At 43.5% G+C, this 13,682-nt stretch overlaps 1 protein-coding gene across 3 annotated transcripts in view; it reads right to left on the bottom strand.

The window, feature by feature from the left end:
* Rxfp2 (relaxin family peptide receptor 2) overlaps positions 1 to 8,830 on the bottom strand; it is a 64,147-nt gene extending 55,317 nt beyond the window's left edge. For all 3 annotated transcript variants that reach the window (XM_021162803.1, XM_021162802.1, XM_021162804.1), the window contains exon 1: positions 8,597 to 8,830. In XM_021162803.1, the coding sequence (XP_021018462.1) occupies positions 8,597 to 8,639 (43 nt within the window). In that variant the 5' untranslated portion in view covers positions 8,640 to 8,830. The remainder of the gene's footprint in view (positions 1 to 8,596) is intronic.
* Between the last annotated feature and the right edge of the window lie 4,852 nt (positions 8,831 to 13,682).

Here is a 13,682-nt window from a genome sequence, read left to right as displayed (position 1 = left end):
CGAGTGCTGGGACTAAAGGCGTGCGCCACCACGCCCGGCTCTTCTTCTTTTTTTTAAACATCATCAACAGCTATGTACCTAGGGATAGACCTAAAACACGTCCTACAAGATGTTTATGTGTATGCTATCCTTGAGAAAAACCAATGATGTAACTAAATAGTGGAAACAAGAAAGAAGCTTGAGGAACTAGAAGGTAAGGGCTGGAAGACAGGGAGGAGGGCTTAAAACACTCTCCAGGGCACGACTCAGACTTTGTAAACACAACTGTCCAGCAGCTGTGGTTGCCTGCACTGGGCATGCGCAAGACTGAACCTGTCAACAATCAATCATAGATTGGGGAGGAACCCCTGGGGGTCCAACCTCTCCCAGCTAAACTGCTGGTTTCGGGTAGATTCTGGGACAGGTTATGGGTAGATTGTTTCCAGTTATGAACCCAATGGGACCCACCAGGCTTCAGCAGATAGTTCCTGCGGTTCCAGGGCTGACCTGGGTTAAAACGCTCGGAGAGATGAAAGACAATAGGCATGGAAGTGAGAAAGAGGGCCTTAGAGAGGAAGGAGGGCACCTGGTCCCTGGAACTGGAGTTACAGGTGCCTGTGAACCACCATGTAGGTATTGGTAACTAAACCAAGATCCTTTGGAAGAGTAGCAAGCTCTTTAACCCGGGAGCCTTCTCTCCAGCCCTCCTTAGGATTTTAAAAGCAAGCCCTAATACACTCCTGGGAATGTTCAAGAGAACACCTGCTTTGGAAAACAGCAGCTCGCCATCTGCTGAGCTTGGAGCTTTGCAAAGTGTATGCATCATCAGGCTCTCTCTGAGTCTGCAGAAATGTGTGCAAAGTGCGGCCGAAGACACCCCCACACCCCCCCCTCTCCACCCCCATCCCTGCTGCCAGAACATTCTCAAAAGCACCACTCACCACAGTCCCAAACTGGGAACAACCTAAATGTCTGCGAAAGGGAAGAAGTGCAAAAGATAGTGTGGGGATCCCTCAGCGGCATACTACACAGTCTGGAAAAGTGCCAAAGTGATTTCCGATGTGTTTATAAAAAAGAGAAAAGGAGACGTTCTATGGAGGTGTGGCAAAGTGTGGGGGAAGGGGTGTCTCAGCGGGCCCATGCTGAGGCATCCCTTACCCACAAGGGACCAGTTACACGACAGGATAGTATAGAATAGAGTTTATTCAGGCTATGGAGAGGTGAAGAGGGTAGTAGAGGCAGAGAAAGGCAGAGAGAGAGAGAGAGAGAGAGAGACAGACAGAGACAGAGACAGAGACAGAGAGAGACACAGAGAGAGACAAAGAGAGAGAGAGAGAGAGAGAGTAGAGAAGTAGAGGCTGACCATGAGCACATGGAGAAAGGGGGAAAGGAATGGGGGGGTAAGGGGACAGGGAGCAAGATGGGAAGAGCCCAAGAGAAGAAGAGAGTGAGGAGGGGGCAAGCAGCCCCTTTTATAGCTGGCCAGGCCTACCTGGCTGTTGCCAGGTAACTGTGGGGAGGTAATGATTCCCCTGGCCCAGTTTCCTTTACTTTCTCTGTCTATCTTGTCTCTTGTCAGGAAAACATTCCCAGAAGGAAAGGTACCGAGAATTTTTTTTTTAATATTTATTTTATTTATATGAATACAGTGTAACTGTCTTCAGACACACCAGAAGAGGGCGTCAGATCCCATTCTAGATGGTTGTGAGCCACCATGTGGATGCTGGGAATTGAACTCAAGACCTCTGGAAGAGCAGTCAGTGGTCTTAACCACTGAGCCATCTCTCCAGCCCCGTACTGGGATTTTTTATGCGCTGTTCTTTGCATTGGAAATACATGTTGTTTCCCTTTTCCACTCCCCTTTTATCTCACATTCATTTCTGAAGCCACTTCTGGGGAAATCTCCCTGAGCCTTCCCGAGATCGGCACTCCAGATTATGAGCCCCCCTCACAAACTACCACCTCCAAAGTCCTTTCTTGGTGATCCTTGCAGTGTTCGATTCTAGTTGATTTTGTTTTTTGTCACACAGTGTGACAAGTCTTGCCTGACGGAAAGAAATTATTCATTTCGACTGTTCCTGTGGCAAGGAAAGTTCTGGATTTCTAGCACGTGACATGTATCTCAGACGTCGTCATCGACGCATGAAATATTCAGGAATAGGCAGGGCTGTTTCTGTGAGCGAGCAACCCATACACACAGTTTACACATGCAAGGAGGCAGACCGACCCCAGCGTCAGTGAACCCGGTGGAAGGATGCCTAATCCTTCCGGGAGGATGGCTTTAGCTTTCCCTGAGCTCAAGACATGCCCTCCTCTGATCTTCCCATCTTCACAGTTTTATGTCAAGTCTGTGCCATCTTACCTCAGGCAAAAGTCGCTCATTTACATCCCTGGAAGAGAACCCAGCTTCCATGTTTTAAAGTATCTCCGTCACTTACATAAAAGGGAGTTGGGTATAGAAATACGTACAGGGTTAGGTACATTTTTCAGCCTGTTCAGTTGAAACAGACTGACTCAGAGAAACTGTGAATGGGAGATAGGGACTGCAGTTCAGGGGTATAGTGGACAGAGCCCTGGGTGCAGACCAAGTCAGTGCTTTCCCCCTTAAATGAGAGTTGGAGATACAAGCAGCGGCTAAGCAGACGGTCTCTACCTAAGACACAAAGACGTAGATGAGGAATGACAGGGACAAGGAGGCTCAGATACCAAAGCTACCTTTTGCTAGACATCTGTTATGACATGATTCATTTCTCCTATAGGATTGGAATGGCAATTACCATTAAGGCTGCCAGGTAGGTAAACTTGCATATTCAAAGTTTTGAATTACTACCCGTTAAGAGGCTGTATTTTGTTAGTGTGGGGTTAGTAATTCCTTTGCCAAATATTTAATTGTCTCCATCACCACCAAATTAAAAAAATAAAATGATTTACAAATAGAATTAACATGATAAATGATCCAGGGTTTTGTTATACAGATTGTATAACAAAAATTACCATAGTCTTTTTTTTTTTTTCTAATGACTTGGGGATGAAGCGCCAGTTCAGTAGTTAAGGGAATTGGCTGCTTTTCCAGAGGACCTGGGTTCAGTTCCCAATACTCTCTTATTGGGTCACAACGACCTGTAATCCCAAGATCTGGATCTGGCGCCATCTTCTGGCCTCTGTGGGAACTGCATGCATGTGGTGTCATGACTTTTTTGGAAAGGACTCCACTCTACTGTGGGCAAATCTCACATATGCTTCTATATGAAACCCTTTTCCTAAAAAGCAAAGCCTGCTGTGGTGTTTTAACTTGTACTTTCAGAGTCAGGTTCAATGATAGCTTGAGGCAGCTGAGTGCAGCTGCTCTGAGCGAGCCAGGAAAGACCCTCTCTGGCTGGTCACCCAAAGGGGTGATCTCAATAAAACCCTTTGCTCATAGCCAGCAGGAAAGCAGTGGAGACTCTGTAAGCAGGACAGGGGGGTGGAGCTGGATCATCCACAAGACAAAACGTCTGAACTATTAGAATGAGCTGGGGGTCAGTCTGCCTATGTGGATACACCCATGAGTCCACTTGTAGTGGGTCAAAAATGGGGTGACATTTTCTCCAACCTCACAAACAAGTTTAGGGCCAAGCACAGGGAGAATTTATATTTGGAGAAGTAGGGAATAAGACAGCTTTAAGAAGTAGTTTAAAATCCAAATCCTTAAAAACCTCCGTGAATAGAGGCTTGGGAGGTGGGTCCGTGGTAAAGAGCACTGACTCCTCTTCCAGATGATGAGAGTTCGATTCCCAGCACCTGCAAGGGACTGTAACTCCGGTTTCCAGGGGATCTCATTCCCTTTTCTGACCTCCACCGCGGCACTATGCTACATTCAGGTAAAACAGATGCAGTACCCAAAGATGCCAGAAGAGGGCATCAGATTCCCTCTAGAACTGGAGTTACAGATGGTTGTGAGCCACCCTGTGGGTGTTGGGAACTGAACCCAGGTCCTCTGCAAGAGCAGCCAGTGCTCTCAACCAGAACCATCTCTCCAGCTCCAATGTACATACGTACATATTTATGTACGTATTTTTACTAATTTTGGAAAGTTCACAATTGCATACCCTTTCCTGCTGAATAAGGCAAAAAAATTTTTCCAGTCAGGTGAATTAGTGTTCTATAAAACAAAGTAATGCATTTTTAAAAAAAACAATACATGTTTAAAGAAGGAGTCTGAATTGTCCCTGACTGATTGAGACTAAACTTGTAGACAAATTTGTTCAAACTTCGTTTCCAGAGGTTCCTATATTTCAGAATTGGGACAAACCACTACACACCTTAAGAAGAAAGCATGCTGGTGCTGACATATTAAGATTGAAGATATAATGATTATTTGGTTCGGTTTCAGTTTTGTGCCCTCCCCCTTCCCCCAAATCTTAGCTCACAGAATCACAGATGACCATTGACTAGGCCTGGAGTTGAGAGGACAGCCACCCCTCCAGAAAGGAAATTGAGTTAATAGGAAATAGAAAGCTACAGGAAGCCTTTAGGGGTTGGGAGTTGGGGGGGGGGGGCAGCAAAGCCCAGCAAAGACACCAGGTGGTGAGAGGACTATTTAAAGAAGGGTCTCGCTGAAAGATAAATGGTTCCCCAAGTGGGAATGCAGCCGCAGATGTGGACAACGTTGATGGAGCAGCCGAGCGATTTAGGGCGACTCAGGGCTCTGTAGCAGGATTGACAGAGAGCCGAGACTGTGACGTAACAAGAGGGCTGGAAAGCACAGACGTGGAAACCCGGGAAGATTTCAGAGCATGGAGACCAGGAAGACAGCAGAGAACTTGGCTAGAATGTAGACGTGATGGGACAAGGGAGATGCACAAAGAGGATCTCACCGGAAGTGAACCTATGCAGCAGTGACGTCATCGAATGCCTACCAGGCCACGTGAACTGTGGTCAGGCCACTGTGCTGTAAGACAGCAGAATGTGCCCCTTCTGTTCTGGCAATTTCTATCAATCTCTTCCCTTCCCGGATTCTCGTCAGCCTCTAGCAACAATTATTCCACCTTCAAGTAAATTCTCACAACTCCTACATTAGAGCATGTGTCTTATGTTTTTCTTTGCGCCTGGAACATAGGCGCGCACACACTCCAAGCGTGAGGAGACGTGACGGGCAGGGAAATTCAAATGATCCTGCTTTGATTGGTACTCCACGGACTCCTCACACCGACTCCTATTGACGGGAACAATCAACACATGTCAGACGTAAAACTAAGGCTGACAAAAAGGGTATTAAAGGACTTGCTTGTGAAGAAATGAAAAATGTACCAAAGTATTTGTTGATTCTGATGATTTGAACATCGCATCGTGGGCACATACAGATACATCACATGGTCCCCATACAATTTTTACAAGCCAATTAGAAAGGTGAAGTCAAAATGAAAGCAAAAAACAAACAAAAAAATCGCAACAAAACCAGACTAGCCTCCTACTTAGGAGTCGGAGAGAAGGGAGCAGGAGGTGTCACCAGGGACAGAGGCAAGGGGCCAAATAGTGACTGGTGGGCAGGAGGACAGGGAAGAAAGGAAGGCTGGGATTCTGTCCCTTGTCACTGAACACATTGGAACGGCCTTTTGCTTCACAACCTGGCTAATGCAATTTCTTTCTAGTGTTAACCTTTCAAAAGGCTCTTTATCATGTGAATGCTAAAGTAATTGTTTTTGGAGGGCATTTTATATATTCAGAACCCTTCTAGGTCTCTTTCTCCTCTGGAAGTATAGCCACGAGAAATTAACGCACTGTAAATTAAGCACACGGGAAAAAAGAATTGTTTCCACGCGATTTCCCCGCCCCCCTCATACCTTCATTAGTGTTTCCCTTGTAAAACAAACACATTGATTCTGCTTAATTAGCAACTTACACACTTACTGAATAAGTAAAAGATGGAGTTTGGGGACGCTGGCTCATTCTAAAAGCTCCGTGAGTTTATGATTGCATAACTACCTTACCCCAGATAATTTGTTACTAGCTGAATTTTATTTGAAACTGCATTTTTTTTTTTTAAGATTTAAAAAGCACGCAGCTTTTCATTATTAGCGTCCCAGTTTTGTGTCTTGGGTTCAAGTGGAAGGTATTCTGAAAGTCTTTCCTGCAGTTGGCTGTGCCTCTTCACATGCACCTGCAGCAGAATGTGCAGAGTTACGCCTCTGGAGGTTACACACCTGAGGACGCTTTGACTTTGGGGTCCCAGCTCGCTCATCCCAAGCAGGCTCTGTTTTTGCCTCAAGCGAGCAAACTTATTTTTTCCATTAATGGCGAGAAAGATTTTCAAGAGGATTGGGTTGAAGTACAATTGATTTTCACAGCTAGGCACAGCATGGATGCAATTGTGTGAAATTAAAATGTAGTTGGAGAAGCTTTTCTGTAGTCCTAGCGATGCAGTTAAATGACCCATGGTTTGGAAAGCACCCCCTTAAGGCCTAGGTGCAATTTGGCCACTAGGGGGACCTCAAACACTGCTCACTGCAGAATGGCGCCAGGGCTCTGCTTGGAAGAAGGATCACATTTATTAAGGAGCAGCAAATGACTTGGGGCTATAACCGGTGGAAGTTATCAAGCAGGATTCTCCATACTTGAGACTTTAATTTTCTGCCTAAGCACGCTGTTTGAGTTTAACTGTTTTGAGTTAACACTGCCCCTATCCATTCATTAAAAGTCTTTTTAGGGTGGTTTGGGGCCGGTTAGCAAAAGTCATGAAGTGCACGTCATGAGAGGCGTCAGGTTGTGAAGGTTGGAGCTGTTGGCCAATGCATTAAGACAGTAAATGTCACTTACTTCTTAAGCACTTGAGTGACCGTGGCCCAAAGAGAAAACAGTCAATCATGTGGCTTACTTATACTGCCCTAAAAAAATGACCGACCACTCAGACTTAACTTCCGAAAACAATTTTTACTCTGAGGGAAAAAAAAATTAATAATGGCCTTTGTTTGGTCATGACAGAGAGCCTTACTATTTTAACTGTCAAGAATTGTATGAGGAAACGCAAAAGCTCTGGCAATTACTAAACAAATAATTACAATTTCATAAGATGTCAGGACCGACACGTTGCACTTCTAAAGTGAGTTACTGTAAATAGAAAGGTTTAAAATGAGGAAAAGTAACGCAGACTTAAAAAAATAAAACGGAGCAGAGGACTGAGCTATTTTTAGGTTCAAGATATAAATCTGAAGTCGGGCATTTAGAAAGATCCAAAATGATCTTTTTCTTCTCCCTTTCTCTCCCACTTTTCAGAGCCCAGTGCACTACAGCAAAACCATACGCAGTCTCTTCGAGGTGATTTGGGGGTCAGAAAGGCCAGTGCAAGCCTACTCAAGTGCACAGAATGAGTAACTTGGTGAGTGGTGGTTAGAGTTGGAGCATCGTTTAAAGATCCCAAGGACTCTTTAAATCACTCATTCTTAACCATCCTCCAAAATTGAATATCATGACTAAAGACAGAACACAGGCTTCTGCTTTTAGATCTTAAATCAAATCAGACCCCTGTTTCTAAAGCTGCGGTTTCCTGAAAGAAGAATTTATTGTTCCTTTTTAGAGAATAGATTGGCGTGCAGGAGAGGTTAGAATGCAAAATTGAAACCGCTCCGGGTACATCGGGGTGGATAAGGCCTTTGATGTACAATGTGGAATAAAGTTTTAGTGTTGTTACAAGTTCAAAATAAAATTTTAAGCATTTAAAAATCTTTTGGTAGTTGTCCTTAAATACTAGATTTTATGCTCAGAAGTTACATTTGATTGTCCTAAGCGGTGCGTTTTGCTTAAAGATGAAAACTGCTCACTTGTATCTCATTTAATTAAATTGATTTTTTTTTAAAAGAGGCTAATGATAGTTTCAAATTCCAATATTTATTCTGAAAAGTTTGAAAGAAAAGCTATGAGTTCCTTTGGACCAAAGTAAGAATGAGCTCCTGTGCCCTGGGCAGCAATAGGAAGTGTATAAACTTGTGGCAAAATTAGGTTTTACTTTATTTGTTTGTAGCCCTAAACACATGAAAGTCACTGGTTGGGAAGTGAGAACTTCACATCAACTTTCTAAATCTCAGAGCAGGTAAGAGAGTTATATCAAGTACATGTTTTTATATTTTAATAACTTTTATATAGGTGAACTCAGACATTTTTGGATTTGCTTTTGTGGTTTGCAGTCCCCAGTTTAGATTAACAAAAACAAACAAATATACAAAAAAAAACCCAAACTCCAAACCCCATAACCACAAACAATCAATTACACTCATTTTATGAGCATATTCAAACAGGTTGAGTTTATACAAACACATTTTTTAGTTTACGAATATCCTCCCTTGCTCTCAGAAGCGCTTGCCTCTGCTCGAATTGATATGTCAACACTGATTTAGAAAATACAACCCATCTTTAGTTCTAACGACATAAAAAGTCACGTTTCTGGGAGATAGATACTGCATTTGAAAACTGCTGGGCTCCTCGGTGTGCCAGACAAATTAACGACCATTTCTGCGGATGCATAGCGGGACGTCTATCTTCCAAACACCGCACAGAGTCTCTTGTAAACATCACAGAACTACATAATGATTTTCTAATCTCTGGGAACCCTATGCCACTTGTAGCAAGAGAGCGGCAGCCTTACCTTTGACCTCTGTCAGAAGGATGACATGAAGTAGGAGCCACATTGTGGCCGGTGTGCGCTCGAGAGGTGTCCGGTGTCAGAGGAAAGAGCTGTAGATTTGCAGCATTGAGTTCGTAGATGTGTCCTTGCTTCTCAGAAGGAGTTTTGATAGTCTGGTGCCTCCCATGTGTCTGAGCATGCTCAGCTGAAACCTCCTTGGCACGAAGGGACACCGACGCTTGTCACTGGGGAGTCTGCTTCTCTTTCCGTCCTTTCCCTTCTCTCGCTTCGCTTTATTTTAAAAGTAGACTTGTGTTTCTGGACATTACATTCATCACGGTGTAAGAAGGGTAAGGTGTAAGAAAAGAGAGAAGGTAAATAGCTCTCTAACCTTATTAATAAGCAACATTTTAATAGCTTAATGTTTTTTTTCTCAAAGCACCTGGAGTGACTTGCACCCATTCTTAATCTAAACATAGTACAAATTCCAGAGTGTGAAGGACCGTACATCTACCGTGGACCAACTGGGAAACTCTTTAGAAGCAGTTTTCATACAAGAAGCATCTGAGAGATACGTCCTCATTGACACATACATGGAGGACTGTGTGAAGGACCATACTGAGATGTTTTCAAGTGACATTCAGAAGAGGTGAGCGTTACAAGTCCCACATCTACACAAAGTCACTGTGACTTTCTTCCCCCCTCACACCCCAAAGATAGCTTTTTAACCAGTCCGCTTTGTGTAGGGACTCCCGTTGATCCCAGTGCGATCCTAAAGAACATCCCAAAAAGACAAGTAGGATTTTCTTGTCCGAGTACAGACTTCTTTTCTCACTACCTGGGGAGTGTCGGTGGAGAAAGGGTCCTAGTGTGGATTAGAGCGGAGGGTTTGGGAGCGGATGCAAAGGCTGTCTGACGCTTGCCTGCAGTGACTGGCTGCTGGCAGCTGGGGCCAGCCTCGCTCTGTCTTTCCTTCCAGTTTTTGATAGGCTAAGAATTCAAACGGAATTAGAGATATACAATATTTTATTTATCACGCAATGAAGTTGGTTCTTCTGCCTTTTAAGAAGTGAGTTAAATTTCTTTCAATGCTCTCCCTTGATACAGGACCAAAGGAAAAGGAATCAGGAAAAGAAATACTCGAAGATCTTCTCTTAGGTTTAAAGAAACTTTTGTTGTTGTTGTTGTTCACTGAACTTGAGGTCTTTTAAGATAGCCTCCACGCCTCCACCCCCCTTCCCCAGCCTCCCCAAACAAAGAAACTCCAACAAAACAAAAACAACCCCCCCATCACTTAAAAAAAAAAAACCCACTCTGTTGATTAAATGACCCTCCCTATATTTGTGTTCTGCCAAGATGACGGATCTGGTGTTAAAGTCTAAAGCATAAATTCTAAAATGCAACTAAGTACCATTAATTGGCCACCACAAGGCAATATTTGAAGTTTAAATATATCTCCCACAAGGATATATCTTCAGAGAAAGAAAATGGTGTCTAGACTTCAAAGAATTTAGTTTAGAATTCTGCATTAATATCAAAGGCCAAGCTTAATATCTTCTGAAATTGCAAAAGCCAGCTCATCGTTTCCCACCAGGGCTGCTCAGACTTAATCTTTGAAATGTTAGCCCAGGAAGAGTCTGAATTCAACAACTATAAATAATAATTAAGACCTCCTCCAGCTCATTACTGACATTTGAAGGCAGAAAGCCTGAGCGCTTGGATATGTTTGTGGTTAATGCATTTTAAATCTGCCCGGTGTCCTGGGGGTTGCACGCTGGCCTTTGACCTGCAACGGGGAGAGGTTGAAATACACACAGGCTGAAGATGTAACTAAGTTAAGCAGGGTGAATGGATTCAGACCCAGAGAGGCAAACTCAGCAGGGAAATTTCAGGGCCGGCTTCATGCAGAGCTAGAATGGAAGGCCTGGCAAATTGGTTCAGAGAAGTACACATGTACTTTATTGATCTTGTCTTGAATCAACCTCACTCTTGTTGTTACAATCACCCGTCGGCAGTGCCTGTACTTTTTGATACGAATACTGCAAGATTTCATGTAAATACCTGTCTTATTATCCACTACAATGCACTGGGGTTCTTACAAATGGAGGGGAGTTTATTTTCAGGTACTGAAAATTTAGGTACCTGATTCTGTCTGAATAGGGGATCTGCGTCCCCTATAAAATGCTGTTGAATTGAAAAGTCAACCCTCTCTCTTTGAGAAACTTACTGATCAAACAAGCTGTTAGGCGATGTCTTTTGAACACCCCCACCCCATTCATTTCCTTCTTCTCACCTTTTAGTGGCGCTTTGAGAATTCTGTACAGTGTATTTTGATCACGTTCATCCCCTTACACCAACTTTTTGTAGACACACATTCCCAACCTTGTGTCCTCTTTTTTATTTTAAACCCAAGTCCAGGTCCTGTGGCGAGGTGTGTGGTCATCCTTGGGGCTGTGCTTTACCTAACCAGGGCCGCACCACTAAAGAAAACTGATTTCTTTCTGCCAGTACCTGTCGATTGTCCGTAGTTCCTTAGTGGACGTGGGGACTCCGCTCTTCGTGCCTGGACTTTGTCTGGCTTCTTTATGGCTTTAGAATGCCCCACTGTCTTGGTTCACTGCATTTTCTTCATCGTAAACGTGTCGCTGGGGCCTCTAGGCTGAGTCCCTACGCGCCTGCAGGTATCTCTGTAGTAATCTGACCTCAGTTCTCTCCAATCTGTCTTCAGAGAGGGAGGGGGTGGTCTGTGTGCTGCTTGGTTTCATCAACTCCCAGAACCACTTGGAAGCAGCCAGATTAAAAGGGTGTGCAGAAGGATGGCTGTCGTCTGCTTGCTTGGTCTGTCCTTCCCCTCTCCTGATTTATGGTTACTCCTGACACCAAGCTTTGCCGTGCTTCCATCACTGACTAGGGATCAGTGGCTCTCCGAGTGGTCTTTCTCTGTCTCTGTGCGTCTCTCTGTTCTCTGTGACTCTGTCTCTTTCTTTCTCTGTCTCCTTCCCTCCTCCTTTTCTCTCTTTCTTCCTCTTTACCTGTCTGTCTGTCTGTCTGCCTCCCCCCTCCCTCAGGATCTCACTATGCAGCTCTTGGAGAGCCTGCCTCTGCCTCCTGAGTGCTAGGATTAAAGGTATATACATCACCATCACTGGTCTGGTGTTTGTTTTTTGTGGTTTTGTGTGTGTTGTTGTGTGTGTGTGTTGTTTGCTTTTTTTTTTTTTTTTTTTTTTTGGTACAATATGGGTAATTCAGGATTTCAGTGGGGTTTTGATTTGCACCTTTCTAGTGGCTAACAGATATCCAGCACTTTCTCAGATATGTAACGGCTGTTAAATACACTATCTGTTGCTTTGGTTTCAAACCATCCAAATTTAAATTTATTTTGGTGAAAGATGTAACCAGGCAGGCCTGCTTTTCTCTTGTGTTTGTTGAGAAGTCATTCTACGCAGTCCAAATGTTCATTATAGAGAGACTGTACAATATTCTGTCATTGAAGACAATAACATTTCAGCCTGGAAAGATGGCATAGCTGTTAAGAGCCCTGGCTGTTCTTCAGAGGACCTGGGCCCGAATCTCAGTACCACATGGCAGCTCCCAACCATTTGTAACCAGGGCATCTGATACTGTCTCTAACCTCTGTAGGCACCAGGCATATACATGGTACACATACATACATTCAGGGAAAATACTCACATGTATAAAATAAATATAAAACCAAACAAAAACAAAATAATAATAATAAAAGACATCTTTTCTGGTGGCTAGTGGAAGATAATTTTTTTTTTTTTTTTTTTTTTTTTTTTTTTTTTTTTTTTTTTTTTTTTTTTTTTTTTTTTTTTTTTTTTTGGAGACAGGGTTTCTCTGTATAGCCCTGGCTGTCCTGGAGCTCACTTTGTAGACCAGGCTGGCCTCGAACTCAGAAATCTGCCTGCCTCTGCCTCCCGAGTTCTGGGATTAAAGGCGTGCGCCACCATGCCTGGCAAATACTTCCATTTAGATTAAAAAAAAGATAAAATTACAAATATAATTTACCTATGCTCAGAAAAGTTTGAATTTAATATCACTTCAGAATTATGTATGACTATCTTACCAAACTTTTCCTGTCCTTTTCTTTTCTTCTTTTTCTTTTCTTTTTTTCTTTTTCTGAGACAGGGTTTTTCTCTGTAGCCCTGGTTGTCCTGGAAGGTGCTTTCTAGACCAGAGATCTGCCTGTATCTGCCTCCTGAGTGCTGGCATTAAAGGCATGAGCCGCTATTACCTAGCATGCCAAGCTGTGCTTTTCATCAAGGCTTTTGCTAAATTCCCTCTTATAGTCAGTGTTCTTTGGCTGTAAAGAGAAACCATGGTCAAGGCAATTTTTATAAAAGAAAGTATCTAAGAGGGGGAGGGGGGGGAGGGAGGGGAGAGGGAGAGGGAGAGGGAGAGACAAGATCTGCCATGGGCGATTGAAACCACAAATCCCACCCCCAATGATGCACTTTCTCCAACAAGGCCACACCTCCTAATCCTTCCAATCCTTTCAAACAGCTCCATTTCCTGGAGACCCAGCATTACAATATATAAGCCTGTGGGGAACTTTCTTATTCAAACCATCAACCCCCACCCCCCACCCCGTGCCTAAGGGTGGTACAGGCATGGAAACACCTCTCACCACTACACAGTCTGCTCCCCTTTATCACAAATTTTGTCCATTACCAATTTAATATCCTTTTCTGTTTGTAAAGGGCTAGCTGATATCCCAGGCATAATTACATAACTATGTAAGACTTTTCCTCACAAAGCTGGATTTATACAATAACTACAGCTAGAAATCCAAAGCTTACAGCAGCGAGCTGATGATGGCAGTAGTCACCTGGGTAATTTACTCACCGTAAGTTATGGGGGGAAAAAAATCTATGTAACTCTGTTCTGCAGCTATGGTATCTGTGATTATAATTACATGCTAGCTTTTCAGTGTGGAGGGCATGAATGAATTCATTAGTCACTAAAATTGATACTTTATATAACCCTCTCATAAATGGCCACAGACTTACTGGCAGAAGAAATGTAAGCTAACACAATCCCATCAGCCTTTGCGTCCGTTAGTTGAGCAAACCTCTCACCCAGTCTT

Source organism: Mus caroli, chromosome 5, assembly GCF_900094665.2.
Source record: "Mus caroli chromosome 5, CAROLI_EIJ_v1.1, whole genome shotgun sequence".
In the NCBI taxonomy this organism is placed as follows: domain Eukaryota; kingdom Metazoa; phylum Chordata; class Mammalia; order Rodentia; family Muridae; genus Mus; species Mus caroli.
Note: the sequence above shows the minus strand (reverse complement) of the source record. Positions and strands in the feature narration are given on the sequence as shown.